The sequence below is a fragment of the Solenopsis invicta genome, chromosome 16 (genome assembly GCF_016802725.1).
Source record: "Solenopsis invicta isolate M01_SB chromosome 16, UNIL_Sinv_3.0, whole genome shotgun sequence".
Lineage (NCBI taxonomy): Eukaryota > Metazoa > Arthropoda > Insecta > Hymenoptera > Formicidae > Solenopsis > Solenopsis invicta.
In genome coordinates this window covers 14,526,627-14,550,572 of record NC_052679.1, presented here as the reverse complement: position 1 = coordinate 14,550,572, position 23,946 = coordinate 14,526,627, and the positions used below count along the sequence as shown (strand labels likewise).

The 23,946-nt window shown below is 28.7% G+C and overlaps 1 protein-coding gene and 1 long non-coding RNA gene across 13 annotated transcripts in view; both read left to right on the top strand.

Moving 5' to 3' along the window:
• The first annotated feature begins 7,463 nt into the window (after window positions 1–7,463).
• LOC113004431 lies at window positions 7,464–9,074 on the top strand. Its single transcript, XR_003269033.2, has 2 exons — window positions 7,464–7,766; window positions 7,999–9,074. It is a non-coding gene; the product is annotated as an uncharacterized LOC113004431 (long non-coding RNA).
• Window positions 9,075–17,282: 8,208 nt separating this feature from the next.
• Window positions 17,283–23,946, top strand: part of LOC105197366 (histone-lysine N-methyltransferase 2C) — a 75,284-nt gene continuing 68,620 nt past the window's right edge. For 10 of the 12 annotated variants that reach the window (XR_005576599.1, XM_039459047.1, XM_026137690.2 and 7 more), the window contains exons 1-10: window positions 17,283–17,498; window positions 18,076–18,260; window positions 19,438–19,615; window positions 20,171–20,353; window positions 20,588–20,821; window positions 20,931–21,177; window positions 21,401–21,518; window positions 21,801–21,994; window positions 22,334–22,572; window positions 22,679–23,165. Coding sequence is in view for 11 of the 12 variants with exons in the window: in XM_039459047.1 (XP_039314981.1) it covers window positions 18,110–18,260; window positions 19,438–19,615; window positions 20,171–20,353; window positions 20,588–20,821; window positions 20,931–21,177; window positions 21,401–21,518; window positions 21,801–21,994; window positions 22,334–22,572; window positions 22,679–23,165 (2,031 nt within the window). In the remaining variant the exon portion in view is untranslated. The other 2 variants (XM_039459043.1, XM_039459044.1) reach the window with 2 other exon arrangements.

The following is a 23,946-nucleotide window of genomic DNA, read 5'->3' as shown; positions in this document are numbered from 1 at the left end:
AGCATAGCTTTTTCCTTTTTTTGAGTTTTGAATCATTTTTCGAAATATTGCGAGTGATTTTTGAATACCCACTATACATCTTTTCTTTAAAATATGCTACAGACCAAAGATTTGAAAACGTTTGTAATTCAAATGTTTTGTATCTTACAATAAATTAAATATCTTGGTGAGAAAAATGGTAGAAAAGTTTTCAAAATTTTTAAAAAGCAAAAATAAAGTTTTATAATATATTTATTTTGTCTTTACGATATTTTATTCTTAAATTATATAAAATACAAAATTAGTATTCTTTCGATAATTTTGTTTTACTTTAAAATATTGTTGATTAATAAAACATTATTGGACAAAATTTAACATAAAATTTTAAAGCAGACTTTATAAGCTTTAAAACGCTTTTTTTTAAATTGATACAGTAAATTTTCACAATATCGATTTTTTTTATAAAAATTTATTTTTAGAAAACGTTTGTTAACTTCAAACTTAAAGGATTTACAGAAAAAAAAACAGAATAAATTATTGTATGTAAAAATACTTTTATTGTCCGCTGCTGTTTCATCAAGTTATATAGTTTCAAAGTAAAATAAAAAAGTATTAGAAATAAAAATATTAATTTTTAATTTTATGTAATTTAGGAACAAAATGCCATACAGACAAAATCACAGATTTAACGATCTATCTTTGCTTTCTAAAATGCATTGAAAAACTTCTCTAAATTCTGTCTTTTTTATCTACGTATTTAACTTTTTATAAGATGCAACAAAGTTGCAAACGTTTTTAAAATTTTTAACATATAATTTATATATTAATCCTATGTGTCTAATGTGTTTCAGATTCTTAAGAAACAATGAATGAATTTTACGGAAATGGCAATAAGGATATTTCGATTTGTGACCGTAACAATGGGCGAAGCATCATTAGAACGCTCGTTGGTGCGTTCACAAATCTAACTATCCTTTTCACATCTGCCAATTACTTTATTAATACTTTAAAAAAATATATAATTGGTATAAAAAAATGCTTAAACGCCATCAATTCAACTTTCTACGTTCTCTTCAGATATCTTCATTATATTGATTTTATTTTTCTTAGCAGAGTATTTGAAGATAATTAATTAATGAGAAAAAAATTTACAAGAAATAATTAAAACAGAACATTCTTGATTCAGTAGCTTATTTGCGTACTAAGTAGTAGTGCCGTAGGTGATGATTTAAAAAATTCACTTCGGCACGATTACTTTACATGCTAATAGGCGCAATCGACATGAAGATGAAATAAGAATAGAACGTTATACAAGTAAAAACTAAATATTTTGCAAATAAAATTGCCTTAATTCTTAATCTTTTTTCATTAAAGAATATTTTTGTTTTTGAGTTTCAAAAAGTTAATTTTTTTTACATTTTTTAATAGTTTGAACTTGAAGTACACAGCAATAAATTAAAGATAAGAGACACGCGAAAGTTTTTATTAGTATTGTTTGCAAAATTTTAAATGTATTTTTTTAAATAGCATTTTTAAAACTGTTACCGCGATAACTCCATTATTTTTAATCCAACTTGACTCAAAATTTTTACTAGATGTTCATAATTTTCTCTCTCGAGGTTTTTCTCCCATTAGATGTACAATAAAATAAAAATTCGAATCTTTGGATTTTTTCAGTAAAAAAAAGTTTTGAAAAATAAAACAAAAAAATCAAATTTTATTTCAAAATGATTTTGCCCCTTATTTTTAATTTATTGTTAACTATTTAATAACTTATTTTTAATTTGTTTGTAATTAAGTCAGACAAGAACTACATTTATATAGATTAAGAATTTTGTTTAGCTTTTTTTGTTTCAGATAAACTTTATACATTTTAAATCATCAACAATAAGCCAGTACTTTTTTGATACGCCCAAATATGAATTTACAGGTTTGCAAATAATTGCCAAAAATATCTTTTCTAATAATTGTAAAGAAAGAATTTGTAAAGAAACATTTAAATATCAAAGAATAAATGTATCAAGTATCAAATGTGTGTTATATTTTTTTCAAAAAAAGATTCCTAAGAGAAAGTATAAAATAATACCCAAAGCAAAAATATATTCTCTTAATTCTGGAATTAAATTTCTTAAGCTTCTCATATTTTTTTCTTACTTCAGTTTTAGCAATCAATGGGATTATGGGATTTAACTCGCGACGAGAACGCGCAATCTTGTCGCAGAATTTGAATGAGGACCTTACTGGACCGGTGAATAGTTTGATAACAGTTCCCTTGTAGATAGATGAAGGGGAACGGAGGGACAAGATCATTCGCCGTCGGTTGGCGGACTATTCAGTGCCGCGACCGACACTGATTTCAATTGGTAAATTGACTCAGAACGAGTGGGAGAAAAAAATGGCGGCACGAAGTGACCGACGATGAAGCCACGGAAGTAGGGGAAAAAACAGTGGCGTAACTAGCATTAAAAAGAATGTTTAAGAATGTAAAAAAAATTAAAATCTACAAAATTTTAATTTTTTATAATAAGTATTCTTAATAATAAATAATATTTTATATAAATTTAAAATATAATATTTGTAAATCAAATTAATGTTCATAAAAATTAAAATATATTACTCTTTCATTCTTTTACATTATTTCTATTTTGGTATTCTCTTCCTTTATTTTAATTTCATTGAACCTTATTTAATTGTTTCTGTTCAGTTATGCATATCACTAGTCTATCTTACATTTTTTATAGAAATGTATTACAAGAAGGGGAGAGGGGGAGATAGAAGAGGGTAAAAACTCAGAAAGGTTCTGTTTAAAAACTAAAAACTTATTTTCACTGTGAAGAAAAAAAAAGATTCTGAAGATTAATAAGTCAAAAGGATAACGGAAAAGGTAGCAGAGAACGTTATCAGAAAACAACGGTAGCAGTGGATGTCTCTTTTCTCGTCACCGAGCAGTTGGTTAATAGGCACTGAACGCCGTTTGAATGCTTAATGCGGCGCGCATTCTAGGATTAAATTGACCAATCATTTCCCGCGCGCACAGCGGAGCCAATTGCGCCGCGCGCTCGCGCGTCCTACTATATTAAGCCAATCAACAGCACTTAGCGCTCAGTCGTCGTCGCGTCGCTGCGCTGTGCGTGTTGCGGCAAATTGTGCTGTGTGCGTGCGTGCACCACTATATCAAGTCTAATCAAGCGTGCACGGCGCTCAGTCACTGAGTGCTTCGTCAGTGAAGTTTTTTTTTTTATTTCATTCGCGTAGAACCGTAAAACACGCGCGAGAATAAAGCTGCGATTCAGCACATTTAGTGAACGAACAGAGTGAGGAATGTACGCGAGGAGTTGGTTACGTTAGTTTACAATGATAAAAAAGTTTGGTTTTTATTAAAAGAGTTGGCATACTTGCATAGAATTTTTTGCTTGTACGCAAAAGTTGCAAAGTCCTTTGTCCAGTGTAACTTCTTGTAATTGAATTTTTAAAGTTTAATTATATTCTAATAAAAAATATTTTTCTACTTTATATCAAAATCTTGAGTGATAATTAATTGTGTTAGGTATAAAACATATTTATTGAAATTTTATTTACTTACACGCACATATATGTATTACATATTAATATGCGTTTACGAAAATTTTTATCCGTTCTTTCGTTAATATTTTAACAATCATTGTCAAAATTTATATGGAAAAAATCTATAAATCTGTTTGCATATTAACAAGATAAAAAATATTCTCGAAAATATACAATACAATATATATATATATATGTGTATATATTAATGTCTAAACGTATACAAAAAATAAAGAAATAATAACTCGATAAAAATTTTAGATTAAAAATTATTAAATAATAGATATAAATATATAATAGAGCAAGATATGTACATACTGTCTCTAAACTGTAAAAATTTTTTTAATACACCAAAATTAGTTGCGTATACGCATGATGCGATAAAGGGTTAAAGGTTACTTTTTCGATTTCCTGCGATTGTTTAGTAAGAATGCCTTCTTAGAATATAAAAAGAGTAATCACTAATTAAATGAGACGCTAATTTCTTCACAAAAATTTAAATTAACATTTTTAAAATTGATAAGTTTTTTTTCTATTATCGTAGATTCTTTATGACTATTGTTATTGATATTTTTATTCGATTTAAGCATTTTAGGTAAATATCAAGTTAAAATTCTTTTTTAATTCATAATTTATTTTTTATTATTTTTTATTCTTAATCAATTTTTAACTTTCCTTAAATTATTTTTTTATTACCAAATTAATAAAATTGCTTGATAATTAATAATTATTTAAAAACACTTTAGAATGTTATAGTTCTTTAATTTTTATTAGTCTTTAGTTTTACATGAAGTGCAATAAAATTAGAAGATATTTTGTATTATTCTGAAAATATAATGCCTTCTGCTTTCTTCATGGGTCTTCGCTCCTTATCGCGATGACTTCTTCACCTTGCATATACGATAGTATAGTGTATAGGATATAAGAGAGGAAAGATACGAGTAGGGTTACAATATCAATAATATATTTTGTGAGAAAACAAATTGAAAAGAAACCAAAATATTGATAAAAAAGTTTTTTTATATTTGTTAATGTTGAGTTAATAAAATGAGTACACGACAATTTGTAATTTTTTTCTAATTATTAATGTTGAGTTCAATGAATTAATTATATTATAAATTACATTATATTTTAAAATGCATTTATTAATATGAGCAAATAAGTTTGCCTTCTTTTACTTTTCAAGTTAACGTTTTTCTAAAACATTTTTCTAAAACATTATTAACTTTTCAATTAACACCTGTCTAATATTTATTATATTTAACTTGTGTTTCTAATATACATTAGTAACATTATTAAACCAAATAAATGAAATGTAAAATTATATAATTTTATTTCAATTTTATTCTAATAATTATTATCATTATTAATAATAAAAATTACACATTCTATTATTTATACTATTTCTTCCGCAGTTCATTAGATTTATTATAATTCATTTTGCAAAAAAATACTGAGAATAAGTAGAATGAGTATTGTTTAATTAGAAATTAATATTCAAGATAAAATTATTAATATTATATTTATGAAGTCTTTTTAATCTAATTATTGATATTTTAAAGACTAAAGTATTTTAAACGTTTCAGAAATTTAAAATGTAAAAGCATTTACTAGAATTAGTAAGAATTGTATAGCTTATTAAGAATTAATTTAAAAAATTGAGATAATTTAAAAGACACATTACAGATTTAAATTGTCATTTAAGTAATTAATCGATCTATTAATTAGTAAATACGCTATATATACTAAAAAGATAGTATAAATTACTATTTTTTTTAGTATACATAGCGTCATTACTATCATCATTGTTCCACAGCAGTATAAATGCACAATATTATTTAAATATTAAATATAATATTCCTGAAATATTGTTTAATATTAATAAAAAATTGTTATATGTTCACTCTTACATTATATGAATATTACACTAGAAGTAAATAATATTATTTATTTCAATATTTTAAATTATTGGAAATATTATAGCTTTTAAATGTAATAATTATAAAGTTTTTGAATATCTTATGTATAATAATTCACATTAATTTTTAAACAAAAATAATATTTGTAGAATATTTTCATAATATTTTACAAATATTAAAATAATATACCACAAATATTATGTAAAACGGACATATAACATTAATATAATATTATAAAAAATATTGTATTCTCAAAATATTATTTGAATATATATTATTTTAATTTTTAATAATATTCGTATAATATTTTAGGAGTATTGTATTCTTACAGGGTGCATATAACAGTATGTTTTAAACTTTATTCCATTTCTATCGTTATCTTCCGACTATGTTTAAATAGTATATATCTTCTCGTAAAAATGAGTTACTTTCAAATTAAGGAGGAAGATGCAGCACTTGACGAACATCGAGAGGAGCCATTGACATTAGTAGAAATTAACGTTAATTGACAATGACAACTTCAACCCTTTTATTCTTTCTTGTTTTATCCCACGATGAGCATGTTCTTTTTTTTGTAATATCTTGTTTCTTTGTGTCTTTACAATCGCCAACACCAAAAAAGTCAGCTGTACTGTCTATAGGGTGTATCGTTATTATTGAATAAATTAAGTTCGAAAACCTTTATTGAACAGATAAAACCACGGAAAAATGAGTAAAAATAAGAAAAGTTTTTTTATATATTAAAATAATACGATATCATTAAAATTAAATTTAATTTAATTAAAATAATGAGATAAATTACCCAGTTGGTACAGAGAATTCAAAAAGAATTCAGGCTTATGTCATCATTCAAAATTCATTTTCAAATGCATAAAGAACTCTTTTCAAAAAAAGAATGCTTTCTGCATCTCAAAATGAACTGTAAATTAATGACATAAGTCTGAATTCTTTTTTAATTTTTTTTGAATCTGTGTGCTGACTGGGTAAAGTTTCAATATGAAAATTTTAATCTTGTTTAGTGATATTTTTTATATTTTTTTTTGTTTGATGTTTTCAATTCTGTCTCTTATTAACAGAGACGATAAAACAATTATTATTTTGTGTGTGTGTGTGTGTGTGTATGTATATATTGGTATGTAGATGTTGCAGCTGAAATTGCAATGGCGGTTTCTCTAATCCTCTTTAGCGAACGATTAGTTTAATCCGACCGACGTTAAAAAGTAACACAGCATGCATTGCTTCATTAACGTTTACATTATTTTATACACACACACACACACACACACACACACACACACACACACACAATTATTTATTAAGTTATATTATATAGTTATTATTAGTTATATTATAAGTTATATTATTATATAACTTATATAATAGTTAATAGTTATTATTTTACATTGTCTATATTATACAGTATTTTGTTTTGTTTTAGACAAAATATTATTATTAAATACTAATAATTACTTATTTATTTATTTATTATTTAATTATTTATTATTTATTTATTATTAGTTACTTATTTTTCATCAAACATAGTTATTTTGTAATTTATATATTTTGCATTTTTACATTATTGCATCTTATGCAATCTCGATGTTCGAATGATTTCTAGGTAAGCTTTGAATGATGAATAGAACGTTTGATAAAAAGAGAAAAACACGCTCGCCAAATACAGAACGCAGTGAAATCAAAGATTCAATTGTACTCTTACTTCCTTGCTCTTTCATCTTTATAATAATATGAGTTTTGATTTAATTTTATTTTTCTGCAATATACGATATCCGAGTTTAGCACATAACAAAAAAGAAATAAGTAATTTTTCCAGAACACACAAACATGCACATATGTACAAATATTATAAATAAATGTGTATAAGATATAAATTTTATAAAATTAATATATACGAAATATTTATTTTCTATATAATATATAATATATAATATTATTTTGTGCATTATTATTATTTTTATATATTATTTAATGTTATTTAAAAAATGACGTATTATTATATGTTTATTATACTTTTTTAATTATATGAGGATTTTTTCTTTTTTTTTTTAAATTAAACATAAAAATTTAAATATATTTCAGTAGTCCTGAAAGAATGAAGATGAAAGAAAGAAGGAATACTATTGAGAGGGAAAGGAGAATACAGTGGGTGACTTTAATGATTTCTCGAGGTTGTTTTAATAGAGTACGTCTGCCGTTGCATCATCACTGTATACTGGGTGTCCAACTGATAACAACCGTTGATAAATTTTTAAATAATTTTGTAGATTTTCCTTCAGCGAAGTTGTGGTGAGATAAATTTTCGATTTTATTTTGCAATTACTTTTGTAATTTTTTATAAAAATTATTTTTCTTACCTAAAAATATTATTTATTACTGTATTATTACAATAATTATAAGCATTTTGTGATAAAAATTATAATTTTGTATAGTTAATTTTTTATAATCTTTAATTTGTACTAAAAGAGGAAATATTTGTTCTTTTTTCCTTTTCTGCTCTTTCTTGTTCTATCTTTTACAGACATGCAGTTATGTACACATATCTCTAAAAGGAAAAGAAAAGAAGGAAAAAATAAAAACAAAAAGGAAGACCAGAGAGAGAGAAAGAGAGAGTGAGAGAGAAAGAATATTAATTAATCCTAATAAGTCCATATTGCCGGTAATATCCAATGAGATTAGATAATTGGCGGAGGAAATCCAATTCATGGACATTGCATGCATAACATATATCTTTTTTTTTTATTATTTTATTTTACAAAATAAGTTTATAAAGTTTCCTTCATTATCGTAAGAACAGTTAATGATAGTGACAAAACATTTTGTGTATAATATGCATTTCAAAAGCCTTTGAATGATCTTGTTAGTAAATTTTATAAAAAAGATAACTCGAGATTTGTCCTATCAAGTTACTAAATATTACTAAAAATTATTTTTTATTTTTTATATTACATAATTATTGTATAATATTGAATAATACTTATGATGCATGTATTTTACCAAATACATTAAATAATAATTTTTTGAAGAATGTAATAGACAAATAAAATTAAACTTTCCTTCAATTAATTATAGTTGAAAATTATAAGTCTTTAACTTTAATTAATATTTTCTGTTTTATCTTTTGTTACATTTTATATATTTTATTTACAGAACACGTGATTTTTGAAACTTCGGTGGAAAGAAAATTTAAGTCCTGTCCTGTTCCTAAGTACTAGTGCCGCAGGAGTGATTAGGCTGCACGAGACATTACCGTATCTCCTGCTGCTCAAGTGCTTATCAACGGGTCGGGACGCATGTCAACTTTTATTCATGACCTAAGAAGCAATAAAAGGACTTCGAGTACTTCCGTTTAGTGTTTTTATTATATTATTTCAAAAATGTTTTTGAAAATAAATTGATTTCTTTAATGTAGACAACATCTATATTAAACTTTTGTAATATTATATAATAATAAATAATAGTAATAATAAATAGTAATAATAAATGTCATAATAATGCAGTGATTACTTAACATATTAAAAAGCTAGATGTATATTGTATATTAAATTATTATATTATATAAGATAAAATATATGATAAATATTAATTTATAATTTATATAAATGTGTTTTGTTTTAATCAATACAGTCCAATTTTCCAAAATTATAGATAATATGTATATAGAAAATTGTTTCAAATGAAAATGAAACAATTTCAAAGGGGACGTATTTTGGTCAAGTTGCTTTTTTCTAGGTATAGAGGCGCCAAAAACATGAAAATTATTTTTATTTTTTTTAATGAAATTGTGTAGTTTTTTTATATAATGATCTTTGCAGTCATTTTACGTATAAAAATATTAGATAAAGGTATGGAAAAATCAAGAATTATTTTTCAAGATATTTTTACTTTATTCTGTCATATTTTGTCTTTTTTAACCCATACAGCACAAAGAAATTGCAGAAACATTGCAGAATAATTTCATTGAAACATTGTAATAATGCATATTAATTGCAAAACATTGCTGCAACATTGCTGGAAGATTGCAGCAACATTCCCAGTCAGAAATAGTTCCTCAAAACAATGTCGTTTTGACATCGTTAAGATCGATTCAAAACTTACGTCGAAATTATAACATTTTCGAGTAACCAAAAGTTGCATATGTAAAGTGTATAATGGAAGTTTCATACATTTTTTAATATTTTTGGAATGCATATGTAATAAATAATCTTATATTCTGGAAAAATTTGTTTAAAGATCGAATCGATATCGATTCGACATCGATTCGACGATGCGATAATGATGCAAAAAGAAAATTAACTAATTGCATTTCTACTTTTTCATCGTTTATTTTTATTATTTATTACATGAAAGAAAAGTAGAATGATTTTTGCATGTAATAATTTATAGAATCGACGTCATTTGACATTGATTTGAACAATAATTTTATTAGTTATCTGAAATTTTTTTCAGAATTTTTATATAAATTGGAACACTTTAGAAATATTGAGAAATTCATATTTTTTCTCCGAAATTTTCATATATATGTGTATTTTTAAATATTCTAAAGTTTACATTAAAAAATCTGAAAACTATTCTAAAAAATGTGTTATACAAAAAATTAGAAAAATTTCAAGAAAAGTTTTTATCAGAGTATATAAATTTGTCTCAGATTTTTAAATATAATTTTCAAAATTTTTAGATATTTTTTAGTCATTTCCAGAATTTTTCAAAATTTTTCTAATATTTTATAGTTTTTAGAAAATTTCTCAGTTTTTTTATAGAACATTAGAATATTTCAGAATTTATGCATATATGAAAGATTTAAAGAAAAAACTTAATTACTTAATATTTTTGAAAAATGTTCTGTAATTCGTATAAAAAGTATATCTCAGAAAAATTTTTATCAGCAATAGAGCTAATGATGTCTCTTCTCAAACCGATTTTTCTAGTTTTATCTTTTCTGTATACCAAAGTTATTACATACGTTTATAAACTATATATTTTTTTTCTGATGTTTATTTTGAAATAGAATTGTTGCAGCATGAAATACCTTCTGTGTTTGATCAAATTAACCAAAGCATATGTATTCCGATTAGATAATTTTAATCAAATAATCGATTTTTAATAAAGCGATAAAAATAAAACAATTTTTGAAAAAATAAATTTAATCAAAAGTGTTATTATCTTAACCCTTAAACACACCGATCTTGTAAAATACGGAAAAACATTTTTGGGTCTGGGAGACTTTTTCAACTTTAAGAAGCTATATCTTTGATTACAATCAATATTTTTCTACGATTTTTTTTTTTAACAAAAGTTCGACATCTCAGGAGTGTGACTGCATAATCGACATTGGCGAAAAATAATTCATTGTGAAGTTATAAAAGAAAAACCATTAAGCAAAAATGAGAAATTGGTCAAAAATCTACTTTTTTTTCAAAAAATCATATCTTTGCAACAAAAAACATTTAAGGACTTTCAAATACGGCGTTTTAAAGCTAAAGAGTCACACTTTCAAAAAAAAATTTGGCAAAGTCATTCTTTTTAAAAAGTATAATTATGTAACATGGAGAATATGAGGTATTTTTGGGCATCTAAAAATCTACTTTAAAAAAAAAATCATATCTTTGCAACAAAAATCTTTGAAGAACTTTAAAATACGGCGTTTTAAAACTAAAGATTCAGACTTTAAAAAAAAATTATATCATTATCATTTCTATTAAAAAGTGTACTTATGTAACAAGGCAAATATGAGGTATTTTTGATTAAATCGTGTCTAAAATTGAAAATTGATGTGTTTCATGATATATTTCGGAAAAACTCCTTTTTCTACAGCATTTTATAGTATTCCAACTTTAAACAAAGTATATGCGAGTAACATTCGCAAACCAACCTGTTCGAACGTATTTTGTCCCGCTTTTTTATGTAAAATACTCACAAAAAAAGTTTTACTTACACACTATATGGGTCGCATTGATCCTAACAAAACTTTGCTGCCGTGCCGTTCGAATTCTAGTTGACCAAAAAAGTTGATCAACCATATCAATCGAAAGAGGAGATTTCAAACTTTTTTTAAGTCTTAGTCCGAACCTCCTATCTCATTCCGTCTTCACATAGCAAGCGTTTAAAACTTTATATGGGGTCTCTCAGACCCACTTATGTGTTTAAGGATTAAATACACAAAAATAAAAAAAAATACTTTTAACAATAATCCTAACTCGAACCAATATCGAAACAATCTCGATTTTTCAATTATTTTACCTAGTCAGAAATAATTCTTTAAAAAGAAAAAATTAATTATTTTTTTGTGTTTGACGGGATGTTCTCGGAAAATATCAAAATAGCTCTTCCTAACGATATCGTTTCTCTTTCGATGTCAAATAAAATTGAAAATTACTCAAAATTGGAGTTAAAAATCCATCGAAATTAATAAAAATTTCGAAAATTTTTGACTTGCATTTTTTACATCAAAACGACATCGTTTCGAGGCACTATTTCTAACTGGGTTAAGATTTCCGCTTTTTAAAATATTACATTGAAACATCCCAGCAACATATTGCAATGTTATGAATTTTTCTAAAATATTCACATAAATATTACTAGACTACATAATTCCAATGAACAAAACAATATTTTTGTAACATTTTAAAAAACATTTTTTACAAAAGTCTTGAAAATATTTTTTTAAAAGTTTCCAAGCGATCATCCAATTCGCGATTCCGGTGAAAGTTGCTTGACCTTCGTGATCGCTGCGAATTAAAACCTGTGAATACTTTATACTGATATGTGTATATGTATAACTGGTAGATCAGGTCAATATACGTTATCAAAAAAATGAAATATGTATAATTAAAGCACAGTATTTATATAAACAAATATAAAATTATAGTTCTTTTTTTACTAATTTTGCAAATGCAGAATAGTATCTGGAATAACTTTTCTGTTATTTGTTTAAATAAGAATGCAATTAGAAAATATATATCAATATAATATAATAATTAAATTAAATATAAAAAAATTTTTATTAAAAAAACAATTAAAAAATATTGTTTGTTTATTGAAATGTAGATCGAGGATTCTTCATACATAGTTATTTCATCTACTGATATGAATATTTATGTTTCTCAACAATAGGCTTGTTTTCTATTCCTGCACTAGACCATGATGTAAGAAACAAGGTGAAACAACGCGCATCGTCGGCGATTCGATGCGCGGTAAAAGGCGTGGCTCCATGTGGTGAGCCAATGAAATTTGGGTCCATATATATCCGCGCAATTTGAATACGAAATAATCATACGTAGTCACACGTACTTAAAATGTAGATGTTGTTAAAAAAAAATAAATATAAAAATGTAAAAATACTTGAAATTTATTATCTTTAACACAAATTACTGTTTCAATAAACACTGTTGTTATAAACATGAAATACAACAATTTAGCCATACACATAAGCTCATTCTTATAATTTTCCAAATTTTTTCTCATTCAAGTTTAAAAAATTTGAAATAACAATTATCACAATTTTCATTAATGTACAAAGTCTCAACTTTACCTTCACGTTCTTCCTTTTTTAAGTAGCTTTGAATTTCTCCGATTCACCGATTATTTCCGATTCACGTATAAATGCAAGTATAAATACGCTTCAGTACCGGAGCCATAGCTATATTGAATCTCAAAATTTGGACCCACTTCTGATTGGTCTAGAGTATGGTCTACTGCGCATCTGGTTACTTGTTTCACCTTTCTTCTTACATCATGCACTAGACTGCAACGGAACGTTTCTTCTTGCTTTCACTAAATTTCAAATATATATCTATTTTATTTTAAGGGCCACTTGCACCAACGCCGATTAACTTAATCGCTGATTAGTCTATCGGAATTGACCAATCGTATTTGTCGTTAAGTAAAAACGACAAATGCGATTGGTCAATTCCGATAGACTAATCAGCGATTAAGTTAATCGGCGTTGGTGCAAGTGGCCCTAAAATATTCGTTTGTTTTCTGTTCCTAAACTCTCTAAATAAGTGTACACTTAAAATGAAATAGATAGATGTTTCAAAGTTAGCGAAAGCAAGAAGGAACGGTTCAGTGCAGTCTAGTGCAGGAATAGAAAACAAGCCTTATGTTACGCCATTTAAAAGCCTTCTTTCACATGAAGCGTATTTCGCAGATTTTCAAGAAATGCGTATCTAATGCAACCAATTGCTGATTAGGGTTTCTCTTGTACTCACTAACAGAAATGCTAAACAAATTTACGATTGGTTTTTGTAATTTACGCGTCTCGGAAAGTACGTCTCATGTGTAAAGTCCTATATAAAGAGAGAAGCGACATTGAATCCCCACCACAACCTTCAGTATCCAATTGAGTCCTTCACCGCCATTTTGAGACCGTTCTAACGTCATCAAACACCATTCGTATCATTCTGCAAACAGCTGTGGTCACAATATGGCTGCTCGCTTAGCCAATAAAGTATCAATCAGATTACCAATCAGAGCTTTGAACATCAATGTCGCTTCTCTCTTTATATAGCACTCTACTCATGTGGAACTGATACTCTGCACACTAGTATGTCCTAGTGGCCTAGTTTACACCGAGCACTTGATACGCGTACTAACTCGTAACTTTCTATTAATTTATCTTACTCTCGACAACGCGTGTATACTTAATACATATATTTAATTATCTCGATTCATATTGTATCAACTTAATATATTATTTTTTAAATTTATTTCCGAAATTAAGATAATTTAATAGAAAATTACTAGTTAGTACGCGTATCAAGTGCTCGCTGTAAACTAGGACAGTTCACGTGCTTTCGGTACGTGAACGTTTTGTTCCTACGGTCCCATGAAGCGAAATTTGCGTAAGCGTATTAGGCTGCGGTCCACTTGACGCTACAAATGCTTCGAAGCGTTTGATTAACCAATCGGAACAATGAATTTTACAAATTGACCAATCAAAAAATACTTAGAAGCATTTGTAGCGTCAAGTGGACCGTAGCCTTAAGCGGATGCTCAATCACGAAACGAATTTTGTTATTTCTCTCATCCAAACAGTCTTGTGATTGGTGAACCGCTGATCCGCTTACGCAAATTCCGCTTCATGAGACCGTAGGAACAAAAGCAGACGGAAGAATAGTAGATATTCACAGTATATATAAAGTAAATTTTATTTAATTTATTAATTTATTTAGTATAAGTAAATAAAACATTTGACTTTAACAGGTGCAGAATGAAATCGAAAACAATATTACTTTCAATTGCTTTATTAATAAAACGTTTAAAACGAATAAATTACGTTTTTACCAAGCATGAAATACATCGTAAAATTATTAATCTTTATGCGCTAACATAATATTATTGTCGTCAACATGTAGCAAATGTTTTTCCTCATCATAATGTCGAAAACATGAATGCTCTAACAGGCTAACATGTAACAAGCCATTGATTACTCAATTACAATTTCCAAACTTTATTGGCTGCAAGGAAAAAAACATAATAAACATCAAGGAACAAAAGTAGTTATTTTGATGTTAGAAAAGACTTTTGATACCGATAACAATTTATAATTTGCAATTCATAATACAATATTTATATCCGTATTTATATTAACCTGAAATAATCAGTGTAGACTAAACAAAAATATGCTTCGTCAAATTCTAAACTAACCTTAAAATATTATAATAAGTATTAATAAGTATTACGAAAATAATATTTCAAAATACTATATGCTACTCACAGGACTTATATTTTCTTTGTTCATAATTGTTTCAATTGTATCAATTACAAGAAACTGCTATTTTTCTTTATGTTAACCTCAATCCGCTCTGATCCACTCGATTGAATATGCTAAAGAATAACTTCGGCAGAACGGCAGCGAACCAAGAACAGCGGAAGCAGTGGAACGTTCGCGATTGGTCAGATTTTCGATACGCACAATCCGCGATACGCCTGATGGCTCTGGCAGACCAGCGCGATTTGCGACACGCGACGCGCGATTATCCAATAGGCGTACGTCTTTTCAAAAAATTGTAAACGCCTATTGGATAATCGCGCGTCGCGTGTCGCAAATCGCGCTGGTCTGCCAGAGCCATGATACGCTCCATGGGACTGCACCCTGATTTCTATTGTGACTTCTGAAAATTGAAGTTTTTAAATAAAATAATTAAAAATAAAATTCACAAAGAATTACATCACCTAATCTTTAAATAAACTTCATAGATTAAATATTTTTAAGCTATTGCTTAATTATTACTAAAATTTAATAATTTTAATAAAAATATAATCTCTTATATAATTTAAAAAATTACATTATAATTATTTGAATATAAAGTTATATTAAAAATATTTACTTTTACTTACTTTACTTACACACTGCAAACAGTTTTTAATTAAGATTTTGCTCACATTTTCTATTGGTACATATCTGACTAATACAATCCGAGCAGCCATTCATGCAGGAATCCGTTCAGTAAATTTAGGTTATGTGATCGGCAGATAAAAGAGTAGTGGCTACGCTAACCACTGCATAAACAAATGCACTCATAGAGTGAAAGGCAGACAATACGAAGAACGTTTGTTTCACTCTATAGGGCCTCGCACATGAAATGCATAACATAACATAAGCACAACATAAGCATGATGGACCAATGAGCATCCAGCATAAAGTCGCCATATTGATTTACATAAGATTCCCATTGGTCCAGAAGTCTTAAGGCTATAACACATACCTTCCATAACCGTTACCATAAGACGTACCGTAAGAATTAGCCAATAACCGTTGAGAATTCAGATTCTTATTTCTTAATTCTCGACTGTGATTGGCTAATTCTTACGGTACGTCTTATGGTTACGGTTATGGAAGATGTGTGTTATAGCCTTTAAGGTCCTCGCACATGAAATGAATAAAAGAGCATAAGCGTAGCAGAAGGCCTCTGGACCAATGGGAATCTTATGTAAATCAATATGGCGACTTTATGCTGGATGCTCATTAGTCCATCGGTCTTATGTTGTGCTTATGTTATATTATGCATTTCATGTGTGAAGGGCCTCGCACATGAAATACATAACATAACATAAGCACAACATAAAACCGATAGACCAATGAGTATCCAGCATAAAGTCGCCATATTGATTTACATAAGATTCCCATTGGTCCAGAGGCCTTATGCCTCGCTTATGCTCTGTTATGCATTTCATGTGCGAGGCCCTTGAGGGCTTTTAAAGTCGCCATATTGATTTGCATAAGATTCCCATTGGTCCAGAGGCCTTAAAGGGCCTCGCACATGAAATGCATAACAGAGCATAAGCGTAGCAGAAGGCCTCTGGACCAATGGGAATCTTATGTAAATCAATATGGCGACTTTATGCTGGATGCTTATTGGTCCATCGGTCTTATGTTCTGCTTATGTTACGTTATGCATTCCATGTGCAAGGCCCTTTATGCTACTCTTATGCTCTGTTATGCATTTCATGTGCGAGGCTCTTAAGGGCCTCGCACATAAAATGCATAACATAACATAAGCACAACATAAGACCGATACGCCAATGAGCATTCAGCATAAAGTCGCTATATTGAATTACATAACATTTTCATTGGTTCGTCGATCTTATGTTGTGCTTATGTTATGTTATGCATTTCATGTGCGAGGCCCTTTATAGCCTTCAATGAGTAACGTATACTATAGATTTTCAATACTGGCATTGAATTTATGAACGCAGCCGTACTGTGACGCGGCCATCTAGCGGTGGCGCTGACAGACATACATACGTTGCACGCGCGATAGTATGCGCGTGCGGCGGAGTTGCGCGCGCATATCCGTTCTCCGTGATTCTAGTGCATTAGTCGCGTCGCGTACTCTTCCGTTCGCGCTGGGGATTCCGCTCATTTACCTGTGTGTATGTGACATTTTTTTTCCACGGACTATTCGCGCTGCTGCAACATGTTTACCTGGTTGTGCCACCTTCATCACGATAACCAGCAATCCGTCGTCGATTCCATCATGATACTCACGTCGCCTCATCGGCAGCATTAATTCTCAAGTACGTGGACCGCGCTCAGTGCCGAGTTCCGCGGCACCCCGCCAACGCGAGAGGCAATCGGCGGCCAACGGCGGCGCGCCCTGACGAGAATCTGTTTACGTAGTAATGGCGAACGTACTCCTCGTCGTCGTCACGACGCCTTCCTTCATCTACTGTACTCTCCTCACCTGGAGGAGAACGACGAATCTGACTTTATTCGATAGTACGGAGGGTGGGGAACGGGCAAATTACTCCAAAATTCCAATTTTTATCTTTTTATCGCGAATTGGATATATAATTGTTAAATACCTATGCTTAATTTTAATGTTTAAGAGAAAAAAGTTCGCACTTTGATAAAATCTATTTAGCTTTAGTATCAGTATTCTTGCAAGCTGTTTTGTGGAAACTCTTGCAAAGTAGAACGTCTTGTTATCAAAGCACTTCTAAGTGCTTTTAGTCTTATGTTTAATGCTTTTTATTTAATATTGAAATTCTAATTTATGCAAAAGTCCAAATGTCATCAAGTTTTTTTAACTTGACTCAATACTTTTGTGTTTTTATAATTGAAAACAAAATTTTTAGATAATTTAATTTTTAGCTTTGTAGAGCAAAAGTAGGGAGTGAGAGGTGTCATGGATGATGAAGTGCGTCTCGAAGGTGAGGAGGAGATGGAGCTGGATGAAGCTTCCGAAGGTGAAGACGAAGATGAAGAATCAACAGGAATCCCTATATCTCCAGCTAACTCAGATCAGTTGATTGGACAGACGACACCAACGACTCCTGGTAAGAATAATTGTATTTTTAACATTTTTATTGTATTGCTATCATTTTTAGAAAAATGATGAGCATGTTGCAATTGCTATTTACAATATACATAAATGTAACAGGAAAGTCACTAATACTGGCATACCACTTTATTTTTAGGTAATATTTTTTTAAATGAAAGCTAAGATAAATTTTGAAAAACATGAAAATAAACTAGAAAGTGTCTTTTATCAGTTAATATAACAATTTTTATAATACTGATTTATATTTTGTAATAATGTTTGTACAACTTAACCCAAAAATGTGAAATTAGGTTCTAAAACTAACTCTTAGGCAGTAATAGTAGAATATAGATATAATCCCTTAGGATAAGAGTTAATCATAAAATAAATTAGTAAACAAAGTATTAAAATATATTGTTATATATTGAATAACACAAAATTTATAAAATTAAAAGACTAGAATCTAAAATCCTTCCATATTATATATCTTTTCTTATTAATAAATTTAGCACATTTGATGCTATTTTTCCTACTTTAAGGTGTTAAAGAAAATGTCAAAGAATTTTATGAAACATCTGCCAACATTATAGTTGAAGATTTTGTAGTTTGTCTATTCTCAGAGAAGTGTACTACTGTACTTTATAGTGTTCCAAACTGCATTATGAGAAAAATGTGAAAGAGAAAAGTATAAACAAAACAGTTTTAGGAATGGAAACATATAAAATAATCTAATATAAATAAATATACTCACTATTGTTTAAATAATATTTGTAAAAGAAAATCATTCAAATTTTTTTTTTAATAATTTGTTTTTAATAGATTTTTTATAGAAAAAAACTATAAATGTATAAATTTAATTATTTAAGCAGATCATGTTTTTATCAATAGTAATATAGTGCAGTGTTTAGTTTTTGAGAAAGGGACTTTAGCAGAGTTGTAGCAGTATTGGTATTTCTAATACAAAGATAATTAAAATTTGAAAGAAAATATTAAAACTGAGAAAACTGCATATAAGAACAATGAAATAATAGTAAAAATTAAAAAAAAATTTTTACAAAGAATATATATTTAACACTTATTAATATTATTAAATATAGTATTAAATTTTAATTAATTTAATATTTTGTATGTTTATGTATTTATATACCTTTCTAAACTTATTTTTTATATTTATTTATCTTTTTCTTGTTTAGTCACACCAGATGAGGCTTTTCATGATTCGCTGAGATACCCTAAGTTTTCATTACCTGGGGGTAAGCCTTTGAACATTCGTCGTGGACCTGGCAGACCTAGGAAAGACCGACCTTTTGGAATAACTCGCGGAGGAGGGGCCAGAAGATCTTTTGGAAGGGGTGGTGCCAGAGGAAAAGGGTTTGTTTATTCATTCATATTTATCATATTAAGTTGACAATAAAAAATGATATATCATTTTATAAAGTGATATTGTGTGAATAATTACTTTTTGAATTCTGTACTTTTAGTAAGTTGCATATGTATATTGCAACCAGATTGTAATATGCTATATTTATTTCTTTTTAGTACTTTTTCCATATTAGTATTTTTTCAAAATTTTATTTTTAACATTTAAAACTTACCTAGCTTTTCTTTGTATGATTAAGAAACATTTAAGAATTATAATAAAATAAACTTATTTCAAAACTGCATTAAAAAATTTTCTAATTTTTTCTGGAAAATTTGGAAATTTCAGAGAATTTATTTATAAAATTTAAGTAAACATCCTGATAATACACTATATACTGTGCATGCTCATATAAAACATATATATATATATATATATACATATATATACTATATTATGTATATAGTAGTATATGTATATAGTATTATATGTATATGGTAGTATGTTTTTAACAAAATATGAATTGTTTGTTATTTCTTAATATCTTTTAATAATTACTTTTATAGATTTGGATACACAAGGGGTGTACCACGTCGCACTAAAAGTAAAGATGATGACACACACTCGGAATCTCCAAGTCCTTTGCGTACGGGAATTGATGATGCTACTCCTGATGGTGAATTAGTGGGAAATTCGATCGATAGATCGATGCCAGCGCCGGAGGAACCTCCTTACTTTCCTGAACAATGGTAAAATATAGTCTTTATAATCTAAAATTATTTTGTACCCAAAATAAATTTAAGATTATATTATATTTAAAATTTTGTAAAATTTATATGTAATGAAATTTCTAAGACAATACTTCCCAAAATTTATGAAATAATTATTTTGATAAATTAAATATGAAAGAAATTAAATACTAAGGAAAAACAAATTTAAATATTTTACACAGTATTTAAAATTACTATTATGAATATTTCTAGGCCGGGCAAAGTATGCGCGTTATGCAATTTAGGCGAGAGGAGTCAGCTGGGACAAGGTGAACTCTTGCGTCTAACATGTCCATCGGGTTTCACTCCCGAAAAGCCGACAAATCGTGATGAAACGGCTACTGATCATCTTGTCAACGTCGTTGTCGCAGGAGATAAAAGTCCGCGTGCTACTGGACCTGGAATTGCTGTTACCTGTCGTAGGCAAAAAAGTTTAGCCAAATGCAGGTAAACATATTATTAAACTCTAATTAACAAATTTGCTAAGTGTGCTTAATAGAAATAATACTAAACAAAATATATGATGATTTATCTGTTTTAATTATTTTTTTTATAGGAATACTAGTCTAACTAATTTCACGGAACCTGTGGAAGAATTGACAATCGTAGGCTATTTGGAGGAACCGGAAGTTGGAGTTCTGTTTGATTCATCGACCGGCCATTACTACGTTCATCAATCGTGTATTATCTGGTCTAGCAACAGTCAAGATTTACTATCAGAATTGGCATGTCGTGCCGTTTTACAAGCTTCCTCCAGACGTTGTGCTTATTGTTCACATTATGGTGCTGGAATTCCCTGCAAAGTAAGTTATAATTATTATAACAAATCACTGATATAAGATAGAATTATAATGGAAGTAAAAGAAATATAAATATTATTTATAAAATTAAATAATTTAAACAATTTAAAATTAATTATAACATTAAATTATAAAAATTTACAAGTTTTTTTTATATATATTTTTGTGTAGTTTATTTATAATTGTTTTATATTACTCAATTATAACTAATTGTAATATTTGGCAGGTAACGTCGTGCAATCGTTATTTTCATTTTCCTTGTGCTGCGGCTAGCAGTTGCTTTCAAGATACGAAGAACTTAGCTCTTTTCTGCAGTCAACATCTTGGCCAGGTTCCACTTTTACGTAAGTTTCATTTTTTAATTTAAAAAATTTTTGCTATCTAATTTTTATTTAATATCTTAGAATAAAGTAAGAAGAAAGAATTAAAAAAATTAAAATACAATGTCCAAATTTTACACTTTTATATATAAATATAAAAAATATTTTGCTAATACAATAGTGTAAATTAAATTAATAAGTGAAAGTGCTATTATTGCAGATAAAGTCACACGAATGTATTTTGTAATACTTTAGATGCTAAACTCTAAAGAAGCTTACTGAATGAAAAAAATCTTATATTTATAGTGTGTGGAGAGGTAACATGCGTTCAATGTTACGGAATGGGTGACGTCTCGAATCTAGTGATGTGCTCTGTGTGTGGCCAACACTATCACGGCAGTTGCGTGGGTTTAGCATTATTACCTGGGGTGCGTGCTGGATGGCAATGCGTATCTTGTCGTGTGTGTCAAGTTTGTCGGCAACCCGAGGATGTTTCAAAGGTTATAGAAATTTAAATCAATACAAAATGAATACAGAAACAAAAAAAAAAGAAATTAATTATATGATAAAGCACAGATTTTGAGTCTATGGCACATACTGCATTTATTTGTGCGAGATGTATTATTAGAAATGTTATAAACTATTTAATAATTTACCATTTTTCTAATATATCAAAAATTTGCTATCACAGATTAATGTATTACAGAACATAAGTATATATAAAATTTAGAAAAAAGAAAATTTAGAAAACATACATTCCAAATCATATACACATGTATATGTTTATATGTTTATTATGTTTTTTTAATTGCTTTTATAAAACAAGAATTTTGTTATAGGTAATGCTGTGTGAACGATGTGATAAAGCTTACCATCCTGGTTGTCTGCGACCAATTGTTACTTCCATTCCAAAATATGGCTGGAAGTGCAAATGTTGTCGCGTGTGCACCGACTGTGGTTCACGTACTCCCGGAGCCGGACTATCCTCCAGATGGCATTCTCATTATACCGTTTGTGATTCATGTTATCAGCAGCGCAACAAGGGTTTCTCGTGTCCACTTTGTAGGAAGGCATATAGGTAACTGAAGTATTTTATGTAATTTTGCTAATGTTTACATTATTTAATGTTATTGGAGTTTATTCTTATATATTATATTCATTTGTTTATTATTTGTTCATTGTAGAGCTGCAGCATATCGTGAAATGGTTCAATGTCATGGTTGCAAGAAATTCGTGCATGGTACGTGCGATCCCGAAGCCGATCCGCTTACTTATCAGCAGCGTAAAGATGCGAAACCGGATTACGAATATGTCTGCCTACATTGCAAGAGCATTGCTATGGTAGCGAGACGGAAAGACAGCATCGATGAAGGCGACTTAAGTTTAAGCGCTTCTCAAGAAAGTCTCGATGGCGAGTCCTCTGAATTAGATTATCCAAGTGGTTGTTCCGAAGAAGCGCTTTATTCGGTTGGATTAGGGAAAGGAAAACCATTTTGTGCCACAAAGATTGCGAAGAAAAGATTGGGGATTAGTAGTGGGATTATTGGTAGGCCAAAAGGTATTGGAAAATTGGGCTATCAAAAGAGGCAAAAGATGACTGAATTTGGAAGAAAAAGAGGACCAAAGGGAAAGATGAGAGGGTTTTATGGAATTCCCGAAGTGGGTTTACAGGTATGTGTCTAAATCAGCTTCTTATGATTCAATATACTCTTCATAAAAATAAGGGGTTCATAAAATAAAGGAGTTTTATGCCTGTTTCCTCCAACGTGGTTCAAAATTTGAACCCAGTTTAAACTCCGATCAATGACATTTTGCGTTCCACCAAGTTTTTACTGAAGATTCAAATGAGTTAAACGGCGTTCACTTTGAACGCCCATTTTTGGCCGGTTAATTGGTTTGATCGGCGTTTAAGCAGTAGACAACGCAAAATGCAACATTTGAGATTGTTTGAAGTTATGCATATTGTCATCTATATTTATTCTTAGTTTTAAAGTCATTATGGCATATAATATTTTATCATCATTTGATGATGAAAATATAATAAGATATATAAATAGGAGACCCAAAAGATTTAAATTACGTATGAATTATTTCGAGGATTTAGACGAAATAAAATTTAAAATATCTTTAATATTTATCTTTAATATCTTTAATTTTTATCTTTAATATTTCACAATATTAAAGATTGTTTAAATATTTTTCAATTTTTTTACTTAATTATCAAAACTTATTGCTGTCCAGATTTTTTCCAGAGTTTGTTACCTATGCCGCCGCGGTTTCAATGCCAGTTGCCCAACCTTTCTCTCTTTCCGTCACAATCATTAGCTGTGCACCAATCACATTACTTGACACAAATTTGATTTGAGTTAACACGCACGAAGTGTATGTACGTTCAGTTGATCGGAATGAAGGTAAAGTTGAAGGAAAGCAAAACGAGTTGACCGAAGATTAA